Genomic DNA, 18,062 nt, shown 5'->3' on the forward strand with positions numbered 1-18,062 from the left:
CAGGGATATTTTACAATGAATTGCCTGTTTTTTTCAGTTGTGCTATTGTGATAAATATGATTTGATCTAATATATTAAGACGTGAATTGTGCATGAAAGCACAGTGCATGGAATGACCCAACCGCTGTGCACTTTTAAGGGCCAAAACAATGAAAACATACAACTTTAATATGCTTCCTTCGGTCAGTGAAGCTTAAACAGTGAGTAAGAAGATGCTTATGCACTTGGCAGGATAAATTGGCGCGACAGCTCGCTGTTAGCTTCGCTTTCGGTGGGTAAATGGGTGTCATCGGCCTTCCGCATTTTCCTGCGGCTCTGCGCAGTGACGTGTCGCGCTGACGGCGGGTCGCGCTGTGGCGAAGCTGCGGGCTGCAGCGCGTCTGTCTTTGGAGCTCCGCCCTCCCTGCGCACTCCGCGGCCCGCCCAGCGCCCGCTAACTCCCGATCCAGCCCTGCCCGAGTCTGGGGGAATCCGACGGCCTGCCTGCCCGGGGAAAATCTGGAGGCCGCCCCGCGCGTTGATCTATGGTAAGCGCGCCTGTACAGATGATTCGGACCGCGCGGGTTTTATCCCGCAAGCTCGTTGCACGCGCACGTCGGGTTTATGTACTGTTATTGCACGTTTTCTTGCATTATGCTGCGCGTTGCGGCTGGAGACGCGAGGCCTCGGATTGGCCGCCGGGCCCCGGGCCTTACGCAGGCCGCACTCAGGCCTTATTCACTGGGGGTGGGTTATTGTTTATAAATGCCCCTGCATGCACGCACAGGCGCGCAACACTAAACGCCCCTTTGTTTTAAAGCAGCGAGCGCGTGCTCGCATATATGCATGCATGGGAATTAAACGCGTGGTGTATTATGGCTCAAAATGGCGCGCGCAGTCAGGTTTTGTTTTCAGTGGAAGGGGGGAAATTATGGTCACAACAAGGCGCCATGTTTATGTCCGGTTTCAGGTGCTGAAATACGAGGAAACCTTCATTGCTTTTATCAGCGCGCGGGGGGTGGAACGCTTCGGCGCGCGCTGCTACACAAATACTTTACAAATGCATGAAGCTTCAAGTGTTTCCTCTCGTGCATAAAGCTTTCAATGCATTTTGCGTTGTATTTAAAATGTATTGCATTATTTTATATAACAAACCTAATGCACAACCATTTATTGGTGCTCATGTGTATGTTGTATTCATCTTGTCGCAGTCATTTGCAATTTTAATGGTCATTCATGTCCGTCAATTATCTGCTCATATTTATTAGTGTCATATTCGTAAGTCTGTCTGTCTTTCTGCCTCCTTATTTATCTGTCTATCTGCTTGCATGCATGCATGTCTGTCTGTGTTCACATGGCTACATCTGTTTCAAACCTATTGTATGTTTACAAAATGACAACCAGTTCTTGAAGCCTGTCACATTGTTATGATCCCCCATTCAGAAAGCAAATTGGCTTCATTCTGTGTTTACTTTTTTATGATTAAGTAATTTTGTTATAAATGATAGTAAATGATCTCTATGAGAGATGTTAGATCAATTGTGTGTTGTTTTGTTAGTTGTGCCGTGGCCAATGAAGAATAAAGACGATGGATGAGGAGGTGACAAGGCTTGCTCTCCGTTCCCAAGAGCCAAAGATTATCCTGCATGGTTCAGGTAATAAACAAACCATGACGTCTGTCCTTTCTAAGGTTATTATAGCTTAATGCTAATGTTGTGTCATTCTCATCTAGAGATCATTTGATGATTGGACAAATATTATTTTTGAGCACAGAAGAGAAAGAATGTAATGTTTAAATTTGTATGAAAACATTTTGTAAACTTTTAGAAGTACACAAGCATATTGATTATATATGTGACATGAATATGATGGCATAAGTCATCATTTAATAATAAAAATATTTGTCACATAATTAAATAAAAATGGTATAATTATAGTTAAAGATATAAAACTATAAATATGCATTTGTTTGTAATGTTTATTAAATATATTTTTTATTATGATTATTAAAATTAAAAATATATTAAATGCCACAACTCGCTACAGAAATATTTTTTAAATATTATTAAATATAATTATTATTAAATAATTGTATACAATTAAACAAAAAAAATAATTATGATAAAATATGTAATTGTAAATATGCATTTATATGTATTAAATATTTATGTAATTATAAATAATAATTATTATTCAAGCTAAAAATATACATTAAATGCCATAATGCATATTAAAAAAAAATTTATTAAAGTATTATCAAATACAAATATATAATTTTATAATTGTATAAAAAAAATCTAATTTCGTATAAAGTATTATTATAATAAAATTATTTCACATAATTAAATAAAAATAATATAATTATAGTTAAATTTATATTTATAGTTGTATATATTTATTTGTAATTTTTATGAAATATATATTTAATTGATTAATTATTAAAATGAAAAATGTATTAAATGCCACAACTCGCAACAGAAATAGTTTTTAAATATTAAATTAATATTGTTTTTATAGTTTTTATACTATATCATCATAATTTTAATTATAATTAAACATTTTTATAAAATTCAATTAAATATATATATATATATATATATATATCATTATTATTAATTATAATAATAATTTTATTAATTATTATTATTTAATATAATATTATTAATTATAATTATATATATATTTTTATTTTTTTATCATAATTATATAATTTATAATTTAATTGAATTATAAAATATATATAATTTGTAAATATGCATTTATATGTATTAAATATTTATGAAATTATGAATAATAATTATTCAAACTAAAAATATATATTAAATGGCACAATGCTCATAAAATTTATTAAATTATAATCATAATAAATATAATATATATAATATATATAAATATACACTTGGATGTATTCAATATATATGTATTTAATAAGTTTAATTAAAACAATATATTAAACGCCACAACGCAAAATAAACATTTATTAAAATACTATCAAAAATATTTTTATAATTATATACATTTATATGTATTATGTGTGTTTTTTATATATATATAATTTATTATTACAATAATATATGCTGTTTTTTTATTACTGTGTCAAAAATATTTATATTTATTTATTTATCATTTGTTTATTTTTTGGGAAGTCTAGTAACTAGTGGTTAACCATTTCAGTTGGTCATTATGAATTGTGGACTAGTGATCAAACTTATTTGAATATGTCAGCAGTAGTTTTGGCAGGCACTAAGTGTGTGTGTGTGTGTTTGTGTTGTAGATGAGGGAGGTGCTGGAGAGGAGGAGTATGTGGTGGAGCTGCAGGAGACGGTGCTGGTGTCTGAAGTGGAGGGGGAGGGGGCGTCTGTGCAGGGCTTCTCCTCCGATGAGCTCGTGATCCAGGATGCAGTGGAGGACGTGGTTGCCGAGTACGTACACTGCGATGACGACGAGGGCGTTGCCGTGGAAACCTGTGTGATGTCACTGGAGGGTGAGGAGGAAGAGGAGGATGGCGTTGCCATGGCAGAGATGACAGAAGATGTTTTGGTGGCGGAGGGGAGGGAGCAGGACGGCCTGGACCCAGAACACGACTCGGACAGCTGCGGAGACTACCTGATGATCTCATGTAATTCACTTCATTCATTCTGTTGGTTAATTAGGTCATTCGTTCACTCACTTATTTGCCAGTTTATATGTCGTTATTCACTTATTCAATCAGTTGTTTGTTCATTCATTTATTCATTTATTTGTTTCGGACTTAATTTATTCTATTGGTTAACTAGTTCATTCGCTCATTTGGTCGTTCACTCATTTAGTTGCTACTTTATATGTCGTTATTCATTTATTCAGTCAGTTGTTTGTTTGTTCGTTCATTCATTCATTTATTTGTTCATTTGTTTCTGTATAATTAATTTATTCTGTTGGTTAACTAGTTCATTCGCTCATTTGTTCGTTCACTCACTTAGTTGCCAGTTTATATGATACGATCTTTTTTTTGTTTGTTTGTTCATTTATTCATTTGTTTCTGTCTAATTCATTTATTCATGTTTAACTAGTTCATTTGCTTAGCTGAAGTTTTTTTTTTTTTTTTTTATCTATTCAGTCAGTTGTTTGCTCATTCATTTATTTGTTCATTTGTTCCTGTCTGATGTGTTTGGACAAACTTGACTTGATTTGTTTTGTCTCATTTGCCTCATTTCACCATAAAGATAATGATCCGTTCATAATTTTGGTCTTTCTTCCTCCCTGTAGTGGACGATGCAGGTAAGATGGTGTCGGGAGATGGAGAGGAGGTGACTGTAGAGGGGGCAATAGATGATCAGGAGGTGGAGAAAGATGAGGACGGACAGGAAGTCATTAAAGTTTACATCTTTAAAGCTGACTCGGGAGAGGACGACCTTGGTGAGTGTCTACAAGAGATTGAGCCAGTGTTATTTTTGTATTATTTGAATGCCATTATAGTATTGGATAATAATTTAAAATAGCATTTATTTTTATGTTTTCTTTTCTTTTTATTTTTTTTGTTTTTTTCCATTTTTATTTTTAAAACTGTATTAAGAAGTAATTTTATGTGCTTTTGTCATTTTTATTAGTTTTTGTTCTTTTATGTTTCCATTTTATATATTTCCAATTTATGTACTTCATTGTCAAGTCAAGTCACCTTTATTTATATAGTGCTTTATACAGTACAGATTGTTTCAAAGCAGAAAACAGTTCATTTCGGCTGTACAGCAGCTCTAAAAAGAAAATAGTGTCATTGTTAAGCTGAAGTCAGTTCAGTGTTGATTCAGTTCCGTTGAAAAGATCATAGTTATTAAATTAGTTCATTTAATCAAAAAGCAGTTCTAGAGAAAAACAGTGATGCCGTCATCTAGCTCAGTTCAGTTCTCATCCAATAGTGTCAATGCAGTCAAATTGGTAATATTATTGAATATTAAGTGTCCCTAAACTAAGCAAGCCAAAGGCGACAGTGGCAAGGAACCCAAACTCGATCAGGTGACAGAATGGAGAAAAAAACACCAGGCTCAGTCGGATCAGTTCTCCTCTGGTCAATGAACAAACACGGTGTGATTATGATTCAGGCTGCATCACAAGTCAGATATCAGATTGTGGATCGGTAGCATTCAAATATGTCATCCAGTTCCTTTTGCTTGAAGATTGGATTCATCACGCCAGTATGGAGACGAAGGTGGTGATAGGGCTGTGCAGAGGACTTGTCTGGTTCTTGTGGTCTTTGCTGAGGATCTGTACCGATGGCTGTCGTGTCGACGAGGCCTTCACAGGGGATTGTCTAGTTGACAGGAGCTCTGCTGACATTCAGGGCTGCGTTGTGGTCGTGTCTAGGTGCAGGTCCACCATCTGATCTGGATATGGACTGGATACGGCTGACTACGGTAACCTCGGGATAAACAGAGAGACTAATATTAGCGTAGATGCCATTCTTCTTACAATGTAACAAGTACGTCGAGTGTTATGGGAAGTGTTCCCAGTTCCGGTTGACCTAATTTACGCAGCCTAACAATCCTTTAACAGATATGAATATTAGAAATGTGATAATGTGTTATGTGTATGCCAGGTTAAAGAGATGTGCTTTTAGTCTAGATTTAAACTGACAGAGTGTGTCTGCTTCCCGAACAATGCTAGGAAGATTGTTTGAGAGTTTACCAATCAGTGCTTTGTAAGTAATTAACAAGATTTTTGTAGTGTTTAATAGGGCACCAATGCAGTGTTGACTGAACTGGGCTAATATGGTCCTGGTTCTAGTAAGAACTCTAGCTGCTGCGTTTTGGACCAGCTGGAGTTTGTTTATTAAGCGTGCAGGGCAACCACCCAGTAGAGCGTTACAGTAATCTAGCCTTAAGGTCATGAACGCATGAACTAACTGTTCTGCATTTGTCTTTGAGAGCATATGTCATAATTTATATATATTTTAAGATGTAAAAATGCGGTTTTATAAATGGTTGAGATGTGGATTTCAAATGAAAGATTGGTATCTTGACAAAGACTTAACAGAGCAGCTGTCAAGTGTCAAAAGACAGTATTCTAGCTTATTACATGCAGAGATTTTTAGTTCAGTAAATTCCTTATAAAACCTCTGTTTTTTTCAGAATTACGTAGTAGGAAATTACTAGTCATCCATTTTTTTATATCAGCTATGCATTCTGTTAATTTTGTGAATTGGTAAGTTTCATTAGGGTGCAAAGAAATATTGAGCTGAGTATCATCAGCGTAACAGTGAAAACTAACGGCATGCTTCCTAATGATGTCTCCCAAGGGTAGCGTGTACAGAGTGAAAAGCAACGGTCCTAGTACTGAGCCTTGTGGTACTCCATGCTGAACTCATGATCGATTTACTGCTACAAATTGATACCGTCAGACAAGTATGATTTGAACCATGTCAATGCAATTCCACTCATGCCAGCGTAATTTTCGAGAATGTTGTGTCGATAGTATCAAATGCAGATCCAGATCCAGTAACACTAACAGAAAGATACAACCACGATCGGATGATAGGAGCAAATCATTAGTAACTCTAATGAGAGCAGTCTCAGTACTATGATTCGGTCTAAATCGTGACTGGAAAACCTCGCAGAGATCAGTCTGTAATTAACTTGTTCTCTCGGATAGCATACAGTACAGTCCAAAAGTTTGGAACCACTAAGATTTTTAATGTTTTTAAAAGAAGTTTCGTCTGCTCACCAAGGCTACATTTATTTAATTAAAAATACAGTAAAAACAGTAATATTGTGAAATATTATTACAATTTAAAATAACTGTGTACTATTTAAATATATTTGACAAAGTAATTTATTCCTGTGATGCAAAGCTGAATTTTCAGCATCGTTACTCCAGTCTTCAGTGTCACATGATCCTTCAGAAATCATTCTAATATGCTGATTTGCTGCTCAATAAACATTGATGATTATTTTCAATGTTGAAAACAGTTGTGTACTTTTTTTTTTCAGGATTCCTTGATGAATAGAAAGTTCAAAAGAACAGCATTTATCTGAAATACAAAGCTTCTGTAGCATTACACACTACCGTTCAAAAGTTTGGGGTCAGTAAGAATTTTTATTTTTATTTTTTTGAAAAGAAATTAAAGAAATGAATACTTTTATTCAGCAAGGATGCATTAAATCAATCAAAAGTGGCAGTAAAGACATTTATAATGTTACAAAAGATTAGATTTCAGATAAACACTGTTCTTTTGAACTTTCTATTCATCAAATAATCCTGAAAAAAAATATTGTACACAAATATTTTGTACAATTGTACACATTAAATGTTTCTTGAGCAGCAGATCAGCATATTAGAATGATTTCTGAAGGATCATGTGACACTGAAGACTGGAGTAATGATGCTGAAAATTCAGCTTTGCCATCACAGGAATAAATTACTTTGTGAAATATATTCAAATAGAAAACAGTTATTTTAAATTGTAATAATATTTCACAATATTACTGTTTTTTACTGTATTTTTAATTAAATAAATGTAGCCTTGGTGAGCAGACGAAACTTCTTTTAAAAACATTAAAAATCTTAGTGGTTCCAAACTTTTGGACTGTACTGTATATTTCAGTAGCTTAGTTGGTATAAGGTCTAACATGATTTTGATGATTTAACAAGTTTAGACAATTCTGTCTCTCCTATAGCAAAGAATGAATGGAATTGTTCCTCAGGGAGTTTATAGCACAATTTCTGATGTGATTCACTAGTCGACGGTTGCATGGTTATAACTTTCTCTCTAATAGTATCAATCTTGTAAGTAAATAAATTCATAAAGTCATTACTGCTGTGCTGTTTGGAAAATCTGAAGTTGAAGCTATATTTCTCATTAATTTAGCCACTGTATCAAATAAATACCTAGGGTAAGGTTGTGTTTGTTTTCTTCTAAGAGAGTGGAAAAGCAAGCAGATCTAGCAGTTTTTAAGGCCTTTCTGTATGCAGTAACACTGTCCTTCCACAAAATGCGAAATACCTCTAGTTTTGTTTTCTTCCAGCTGTGCTCTATTTTCTGGGCTGCTCTCTACTACTAGCATATATAAACCTTAATAAAACAATTTAATAATCATTTTAAGAAGGAATTTATGATATTACGCTGTACCCACATTGGGCCAGCGGTTTAGAAAATGGATAGATGGATGCGGCAGACTGGCGAGACGTGGGAATTCATTCGGTGCGCAACTCTCAGTGCATTATGGGTATTCTCTAGCCATTAAATGTACATCAGTCGTGTTTTATGTGCATTATGAGATTGAATAAGTACATTTGATAACGTCCACTATGGTTTCGGATACCACTACAAATGGCTGTCCCCTCAAATCGTGCCCTATTTAAGGTTTCTGACAGCCCTAGTGATGCAAATTTTAGTGGATAATATACGTCTGATACATAAAAAATCTGAAATAATTTTGGAGGGCTGAAAACACTGAATGAAACAGTGATGTTAAAGCAGCATACAGAGTTCAATTACCCAAATTTTATTTTCGGTTTTCGGCTTAATGAAAACATCATGGTGCATCTCTAAAAAAAAAAAAAAAGCCCTTATTTTTGTTCTGTGTGTCATTTTAATTACACCAGATAGGTGACTGATAGTCTGACGCTTTGTGTATGTAGGAGAGACAGTGGACCTCGGTGAGAATGAGGCAGTCGCTCTGGCTGAGCCTGTGGTTCGACCGCTGAGAGAGAAGATGGTCTACATGTCTGTGGGAGACGGTCATCACACACAGACTGATGGTGAGTGACTCTGTCTGTTTCATAATGTGAAGCTGTTTTTACCAGTGTTGTTTTCATTAAAGGTGCAATATGTAAGAATTTTGCAGTAAAAAATCCAAAAACCACTAGGCCAGTGTTATATATTTTGTTCACTTGAGTACTTAAAATATCCCAAATGTTTCCAACTATTTATAAATCGTGAGAAAATTGCAATTTTAACCAAGGCTCCGGGACGTGTGAGGAGTCGCCTGTCAGTTGCATCATACCCGCATTACCCTCGGTTTCCAGTTTTATTTTGTAGAAACCATGGAAACACCAAAGACTCTTTAATATTTACATGTTTTAATAGGCAAGGGAACAACTGTTTTGATATATTTATAGACAGAAAACTAATTATTGTTATATAGCTCAACACGTTTATTCTCATTGTTTAAATCTAATTTTCTTGATTTTTTTTTTTTTTTTTTTTGCAAGTATCATGTTTTACCATGCCTCAGAGAAAAACACTATTTTGTGAAGTAGCTAACATAGCATAATCAGATGCAGCTTTATTTTTTAGTAACAGTAATACAGCATTTTCTCCATCATACAATATGTTTTAAAATTAATTGCTTGCCATTTATCAACACAAGCCATCCAATGTTTAATATGATATTTTAAAATCGATCTATCTTACTGCAGTGTGTAACAGTGTCTCACAGCAGCCGCCGAACAAATGCACAGAGTAACGTTATAACATCATTTTCAACACACTCAAATGTATCTAATATGATAAACAGAGCTGTGTTACCTCATACTCATGACCAGAAAAGCAGAAGCAGCGCCGGTGACTGTGTCATAATAAAAGTTCTGCTGCTCGTGAGGCGTGTGTTGATCAATCGCTCCAGCTCCTCGTTCAGCTCCACAACACTCGCTCCTGCTCTGCTTCATACTACAGTAACGTTAATAATCTCATCCATGAACATGATTTCTGCCCGAGTCCAATCCCTATTCTTTTGCATCGTCCGTTGAGGTGAAACTTGGCATCATCAAGCTATGCCTTTGTTTTGAATAGGCTTCTAGCGACCTCTAGCGGACAGAATTATTACATACTGCACCTTTAACTAACACTAAAATATATATATTTTTTTAATTAATTGAAATCTAGGCATAATGTATAATGTGATATAAAGTTATTCACACTGTGATTTAAGGTTTTAGTCATGACGCCCATCTCCCTACTTTACATGTTTGCTTGATTTTTGGCTGTAAAAGCTCAAATAGCCACTTAGTTTCTGCTCAAAGCGCTTTGTTCTTTCTGTGCTGCAAATTTCAAATTATGTAACTTTCTGGGAACATGTCGAACCAGCGCCATAACCGTGGTAGACATTGAGGGGGATGCGTTTTTGAAAAATTGGTTATTATTGACCCAAACGTGCTCCTGTTTGATTTACTAAGCTACAAAATGCAATGACACATTTTCAAAGATGAAACTCTGTGATTTGAAGGATGGCATGAAACATACTACTTATGTGGATGATGTCATCGCCAACATCATTATTTAATTTTAAACACTGCTATTGAATATTTAGTGTTTTTGTTTGGTTCTGTCTGTCTGAGCATTGGTTTCTTGTGTCTTGTGTGCAGGAGGGTCTAAGCTCTCTGATGAGGTGTACATGGAGGTGGTGGTTGGAGGCGAGGAGCCGGTGCCTCATGACAGGCCGTATGATGGCACCGCCCTGAGCAAGGACTTCATGCCTGTTGCGTGGGCAGCTGCATACGGTCAGAACACTCGAATCGCTTCCTCATTTTACTGACATTACAAACCAAGATCATGTAGTATAACGGGAACTTAAACTAGTGTCTATTGACTACAAACAACACAATACATGCACACAGGAATTACGAAATGTAGGGCTGGGTATTGACTCAAATTTCCTGATTTGTTTCGTTCTCAATTCGATATAGATTCATTTGGATATATATCAGATACAGATCTCAACCAATGCTGTAAACTATACAGGGAACCCCGTCAGTTGGTATATCTTGATCTAGAAACTGCATTGTGGAAACATACACTTGCTGTGCTCTCTTGTCATCTTTGATAGTGGTTGACTGATATAAAGTTGTGATCTTGCATTCATCAGGATGTTTCTTCTATTGTTCAGGTGATATGTGCTAAATCTGAGATGAAATGTTCACTTTTTCATAAAAGCATGAAATTTGGTACACTTACATAGTTTGGGGCGCTGAACATTTTCAGAAATGGAGCCATCAAAAAAACGCCTCGTGATCACCATGGTGACTGTTTTACTTTCTGCCATAACCAAATTATGTATTTTGTATCATATCTTCTGAATCAAACATGATAACACAGAAAAGGTGACGTGAGAAGGAAATCACAGTATCTGAGAACCTAAGCTAGACTTTATAATATCATGTCTGTTGCATGTGTTGTGTAGAGTTTCAAAAGCTTAATCCTTTTGTTCAATAATCCTGACAATACAGTGACTCTAAAGAGTAGAATATTCAATATGACCTTAGCAACGTAGCTTAAGAAGAATACCAGACACAAAGATTTACTTCAAAAAATCTATTTCAGAAACACGTTTGTTTGATTGTTTTGTTGTTGAACCTATTCTTCAGTCTTCTTCACAGTCTCCTCCACATTGACACAGAGCTGTGCACTTTAAGGAAGCTTTTTTACATTTGCAGTGTCGACCGGCAGCCTTTCTTGCAGCCACAGCTTAAGAGTTCAAGGATGGTCTGGCTTGGCTGTGGAAGAGTTGACCACAATGATCTCCAAATGCTTGGGTTCAACCAACCCCAGTCCCAGTTGGGGGGATTTGTCCTCTGTTGTCATGTCATCTGCCTTCCAGGTATCCACTGCTGTCTTCTTGGCCCTGGTTGCAAATGTAGATACTGTCACAGCCAGTGAAGGCATGACAACAGAGGCCTTCAATGCCCTGTCCAGAGGAGGTGATTTCCATTATGAACCACTTCACAATTCTCCTCTATGATTGCACCAGCAGCCAACTCAACATCGATCAAGCTCATCTTGCTTTGTTCACAAAGAAAGGAAGAGGAATGGAACAAATCTACTGGTGCAGCACCTCAAAAGATCAGTGTACCAAGGAGGACACTGTTGGGGACAAGCACTTGAGGTGGCACCAAATATGCCATCTCAGTCTGGGGTTGGATGGACACAAGCGATTGTAGTCTTCCACAGGCAAGCTAGTCCACCCGAAGGTGTGGCTGCAATACAAAAAAGCCTGCTTGAAGTGCACAGCTCTGTGTCAATGTAGAGGAGACTGTGATGGAGACATTAGCTGCGTTTCCAATGTCGGGCCAAAGGCGAGGGCATGCTAGTGTGTGCCAGGGCCAATCGCGTTTCCACTGTCACTTCCAGGGCTTGATCGGGCCTCATCGGGGTTTCCTCTGGGCCAACGGCCAGGGTTTTTTGGCCTGCCAAATACCTTGGTCCAAAGCGGACCAACTGGGGGTTGAGGAGTGGACATGAACAGAGGCTTCCTGAGTTTACCTTAGTCAGGAGAAAGTCAACACTGCTGCTTATTTCCCATGTTATTATATCAGCCTACCAGCTTCAACATTTAGTTGCTAAGAGCTCACTTTCAGACACCAGTGAGTGTTTTAAATAACTTCCTTGTGATCCGATGGGGATTCTGATCATCGTATGAGGCAGAAATATACTTATATGTGATGCTAAAGTTAAACATTGCGATAATAGATATACACGTTTATGGAAAATAGCAGAAACTGCTTGAGGAACGTAGACAACTCATAGGATTATAATCATGTATTTATTTGATTTAATGTTTTGTCAGTCTCTTCCCTAATCATAAATCATTTTTGAATACGCTCATGTGTCTGTCATGAGCAGGTTCGGATGAGGGCTGCGAGAACCGTAACGGTGCTGCGAGCGCGTTACTGCACATTGACGAGTCGGATGCACTGGACAAACTCAACCGGCAGCACGGCAAGAACAAGAGACGAGCTGAACCCCGACAGGTCCAAACAGGTATTAACACACTCACCTGCTACTAACTGGTTAATCGATCTTAGATTCTAATTTTTTTAAAATTATGTATTAGTTAATGTTGAATCGGAACCGGAAAATGAAAATGTCTTACGATTTCCAACCCTTGTGGCTGATCATTAGTGCTGATTTATTGATAGAGAATAAGATATACACAAATTGCTGAAATAAAATAATTTAATTCATTTATATATAAAAAAAAACACAAAAAAAACACACACACGTGATAACATACACCCGTAGGTTTATGATATTAGCTCAATACCTGAAATGTCTTGCAGTGTGATGCACTCAAATACTTTAAAAAAAAACATTTTTTTCAAGAGTTTTTATTTTTTCTTACACATTCAGGTTTGTTGAGGTTATTTAGTAACAGATTACATGGGATGTTTATACTTTTATCTGTTGCACTTTGGGCCCAATTAAAATGATCTTGTGAAATCAAACTGATGGTGAAAAACTAAAATAAATGTGACCATTCACAGCAGAACTGTTTTACGTTTTTACATAAGCAGAATTATATGTTTTGCCTCTGTAAAAGTATACATTTTTACCTTGATCTTGAAAGTATATTTGTAACTAATAGACAAAAATATTGATTCAAATGTTTCTGATGGAAATTAATAATTAGTGTTAAGTAAATATCATTTTATTTCAGTAATTCTTGTCTAATTTGCCATCATTGAATTGTTATAACTATTTTTTTATGTTTTCAGTTTTAATTTTCTTGTATGATTTTTATTATTTTTTTTCTTTATAAAATATAACTATGTATTTCTAATTAATTTTTTATTTTATCAGTTTTATTTATCAGTTTTAGTTTATTTACAGTTTCTAGTTAGTAATTTTAGTTCTTCAACTTAAATGTATTTTAGTTAGGTGCCAGGGTAACATTTCAAATTTTTGTTACATTTTTTTTTATTTTTATTTCAATTAATATAAATGCTTTAAATAGTTTTACTTCTGTCTGCATTATATCGGCTATTGGCTACAAAACTGATTTTCCTTCATCCTCTCACTGTCCGTTTCTTTCATCTCTCATTTCTCACCAGCGATCATCATCGGTCCATATGGACAGCCTCTGACCGTCTACCCCTGCATGCTGTGCGGTAAGAAATTCAAATCCCGCGGCTTCCTGAAGCGACACACTCGCAACCACCACCAGGACGTGTTGAGTCGCAAAAAGTACCAGTGCACGGACTGCGACTTCACCACCAACAAAAAAGCCAGCCTGCACAACCACATGGAGGTCCACGCGCTCAGCAACAAAGCGCCGTTCGAATGCGAGACCTGCGGTAAAGAGTTCCACCAGCAAGCGGCGCTGTTCTCGCACCGTCTCCAGCACCACCACCGCGAACAGAAAGCGCCCACGGCCATTGCGTCGCCGCTTCCTCCTGCCGCCGCGACCAAGACGCACAAATGCAAGTTTTGCGATTACGAGACTGCCGAGCAAGGGCTGCTCAATCGCCACCTGCTGGCTGTGCACAGTAAGAGCTTCCCGCACATCTGCGTGGAATGCGGCAAAGGTTTCCGCCATCCGTCGGAGCTAAAGAAACACATGCGCACACACACTGGCGAGAAGCCGTACTCGTGCTTGTACTGCGATTACAAATCGGCCGACTCGTCCAACCTGAAGACGCACGTGAAAACGAAGCACAGCCGCGAGCTGCCGTTCCGCTGCGAGCGCTGCGGCCAGACCTTCGCCGAGGAGGACGAGCTGACGCAGCACGCTGCGACACACGAGGACGCTCGCGGACACCAGTGCAGCCACTGCGAGCATCGCAGCTCCAACTCCAGTGACCTGAAACGGCACGTCATTTCCGTGCACACTAAAGACTACCCGCACAAGTGCGCCATCTGCGGGAAAGGCTTCCACCGGCCATCCGAGCTTAAGAAACACTCTGCGTCGCACAAAGCCAAGAAACTGCACCAGTGCCGCCACTGCAACTTCAAGATTGCCGACCCATTCGTACTCAGTCGCCACATCTTGTCCGTTCACACGAAGGAACAGCAGCAACCGCCGCAACAACCGACTCCGCCCACTTCGGAGTCGCCGCCGCCACAAGCCCCACCCACAGAAAAGAGCGCCCCCAAGAGGACTATAGGGGCGGCGCAATTAGCAGCGCCCACTGTAAAGAAAGCCGGCGGCGCCAAGGGTCCGCGGGAAAGGCGGGTGTATCAGTGTCAATATTGCGACTACAGCACGGGAGACGCGTCTGGCTTCAAAAGACACGTTATTTCCATCCATACTAAAGACTATCCTCACCGCTGTCAGTACTGCTCGAAGGGCTTCCGGAGGCCTTCGGAGAAAAACCAGCACATTATGAGACACCATAAAGACATGGTGCCGGCAGAATGAGCACCGCCTCTTCCTCCGCTCACTTCCATAAAGACACTAAACAACCATTGATTCGAAATCCCTCATGTTAGGAACCTCTTACAAAGACCTCTCATGCATAGCAGTGCGTGTGTGTTGTGTCTGTATGCGAGAGCGTGCATATGAACTTGCTTTATGCTTAATGATCACATGGTCTGCAGTCTTAAAGGAACAGTTCACCCTAAAAATTTAAGGGGTCATCATTTACTCGCCCTCATGTTGTTTAATACCTGCATGACTTTCTTTCTACCAAGGAAGGTAAATGGTATTTTAGAGAGAATATCCTGGTTCATCTTTTTTGTATTATAAATGTATTATTATTATATTGTTTTAGTATTTCATAAAATACATTATTAGGGGTCAAGCCCCGAAGGGGTGAAATTTGGCACACAGATAGAGGACAGTCTGAAATGTGACCATAGCAAATTTGTAGTCTCTTCCTCAAACCCTCTAGCACCACCAACAGTTCAAACTTTTCTGCCATTTTGAATTTTCCTGAAAAACCTACTTTTTCCAAACTCCTCCTAGAGCGTTTGTCCAATTTGCACGTAATTTGGTATGTAGCACCCATTCACAATCCAGGCAAAATGCTATTAAAAGATTTTTGATCGGCCAATTCATCCTCCTATAGTGTGCCATTATGTCATTACAGGCATGACTTGGGGGTACATGCACAGTATCGTCACAGTGCCACCTGCTGGTGCTAAGATAGGAAAAATGGCTGTTTTGCTTATAACTTTTGAATGCCTTGTCCTAAAATCATGAGGCATGCCGAGTTGAACGTTATCCAATTTTCTTTGGTCTACCATTTTGGGCGAGGCCATGTTCTGTGAGGACCTGTAAAGTTTTAGGTCAGCACCCCCTAGTGTTCAAGAGATATAATAAAATTTATGAAAATGCATGAAAAATTCAACATATTGTCATTTAACTTGCATCATTAGATCTGTTGGCTTATGTCGATACCTGCGATACCACATTTGCCATATTCTACCATACTTACCGTCGGACATATTGAATTTTATTCAAAACCTGCGTCGTCAAATTTTTCTGCGAGCACATCAAAATGATATGCGGCAGTATCTTTGCAAAAGTTTTGTGTAATGACACGAAACTTGGCACATGTCATCACAGGCATGACTTGAGGGTGCATACAGTTTCGTCATAGCGCCACCTACTGCTCATAAGTTATAAACCATGTTATTATAAGTGCTTGAACTGAAGTAATTTAAACAGCTTTATCCTAACCTCATGATCACAGATGTCCACAAATATATCCTTTTCTGCCCTTATTTGGCTTGACCCTGTAATTGCTGCTTGCAGCTATATTTATAATTGTCATTAAAATAATGTATTATATAAATATTAAACATTTCTTATCATAAATGCTCTGAAAACAGTAGTCCACATGACTTGTGCACTATATTCCAGATCTTCTCAAGTCATGATATATTTTTGTGAGGACAACCCCATATTTAGGTGTTATACACTGAAATTTTCCCCTCCACTGTAGGACATAAAAGCTCATACAACATGAGGGTGAGTAAATCATGACATTTTTGTTTTGGGTGGACTATTCCTTTAATTTTTAGATGTTTTATGTTTGATTTTGTACCTTAACAGATGAAACTAATATGTACATCCAGCCTCTGGAATCAGGTGCATATTCCTGAAGCATTTTTGAGTGTTGCATTCACTCATAACTAAAATCCTCTGAGTGCATAAACTCTCTGAAATGCTTTTTGAATATAGGACCATGCGATGGATATCTCACTCAGTCTTGCACTTTACTAGCATGTCCGTCTGCTTTATAGCTGTTTTAAAACGTGGACGTGGTCAGACGACACCAGGAAATGTTTTTAATGATCAGAAAAATGGTGGAAAGGTACCATAGGCACTAAAAACACAGTCTTATTTTGCAATGTTATTATGATCAGGACAGAGTAATGGGGAATGTCTGGTCTCTCAACTTCTGATCTGCTGAAGACTCGTACAACAACATCTGTAATGACTAATATGTTTAAAAGGAATAGTTCACCCTGAAAGTGAAAAAGTCATTTACTCACATGCATGTCATTTTCTAAGCTGTTGTTTTCATTATAATGACCAAGGGTAAGCTCATAAAAATACCAAAAAACACCGTAAAAGTAGTTAATATGACTCAAAGTTTTCTGAGGCCATACAACAAGTCAGTATTTGCTAAAAATCAAGGCTTTCATGTGAATTAAAGAGAGGGTTCACCCAAAAACCTGTGTGAATTTCTTTCTTCTGTTGAACATAAAGATATTTTGAAGAATATGGGTAACACTTGCTGGTCCTCATTGACTTCCATAGTATAGAAAAAAAATTACAATCGAAGTCAACGGGGACCAGAAACTGTTTGGTTACCGACATTCTTCAAAATATCATCTTTTGTGATGAAGAAAGAAATTCATACAGATATGAAAATCTTGAGGGTGAGTAAATGATGACACTTTTTTTTTTTTTTTTGTGACCTATCCCTTTAACTTTTGCTGTTTCTTAGAAATCAGAAGACTTGAAAAATATAACTCAAGTCATATATACTACTTTTATGGTGTTTTTTTTTTTTTTTTTGTCCTTTTTGGAGCTTTTCAGTATTGTATGAAAAACAGACTTTTGGACATTTTACTAAAAATCTTTTGTGTAAGAGAAAAGGTTTGAAAATACATGAATGTGAGAAACTGATGACAGAATTTTTCTTCGGGTGAACTATTCTAGGGATGCACGATGTATCAGCAACAATATCGGTATCGGCCGTTGTTGTGTTAATTTTAATTTTTAATGTTATAGTTATCGGCCAGATAAGAAAATTTGGCCGTTATATTAAAGCCGATAAATAATGGATTATTTTCTTCAGCTGACACACTTGCGCACTGTCCACCATGGTGGTTTTGAATTGCTTGAAATTTGATTGAAATCACTTCAAAAAGGAAAATACAATTA

At 37.5% G+C, this 18,062-nt stretch overlaps 1 protein-coding gene across 4 annotated transcripts; it reads left to right on the plus strand.

The window, feature by feature from the left end:
• Positions 1-111: 111 nt before the first annotated feature.
• On the plus strand, positions 112-16,495 carry LOC125266323 (zinc finger Y-chromosomal protein 1). Of its 4 annotated transcripts, none has more exons than XM_048186864.1 (8): positions 112-527; positions 1,538-1,634; positions 3,254-3,598; positions 4,225-4,374; positions 8,590-8,709; positions 10,315-10,449; positions 12,569-12,706; positions 13,777-16,495. In XM_048186864.1, exons 2-8 carry the CDS (start codon positions 1,568-1,570, stop codon positions 15,081-15,083), a joined length of 2,262 nt encoding a protein of 753 aa, XP_048042821.1. In that variant the 5' UTR covers positions 112-527; positions 1,538-1,567; the 3' UTR covers positions 15,084-16,495. The 4 variants fall into 4 exon arrangements, with proteins under 4 accessions (XP_048042821.1, XP_048042822.1, XP_048042823.1 ...); XM_048186865.1 differs by lacking the exon at positions 112-527 and adding an exon at positions 565-726; XM_048186866.1 differs by lacking the exon at positions 112-527 and adding an exon at positions 770-949.
• The last annotated feature ends 1,567 nt before the right edge of the window (positions 16,496-18,062 follow it).

Source organism: Megalobrama amblycephala, linkage group LG4 (genome assembly GCF_018812025.1).
Source record: "Megalobrama amblycephala isolate DHTTF-2021 linkage group LG4, ASM1881202v1, whole genome shotgun sequence".
Classification (NCBI taxonomy): domain Eukaryota; kingdom Metazoa; phylum Chordata; class Actinopteri; order Cypriniformes; family Xenocyprididae; genus Megalobrama; species Megalobrama amblycephala.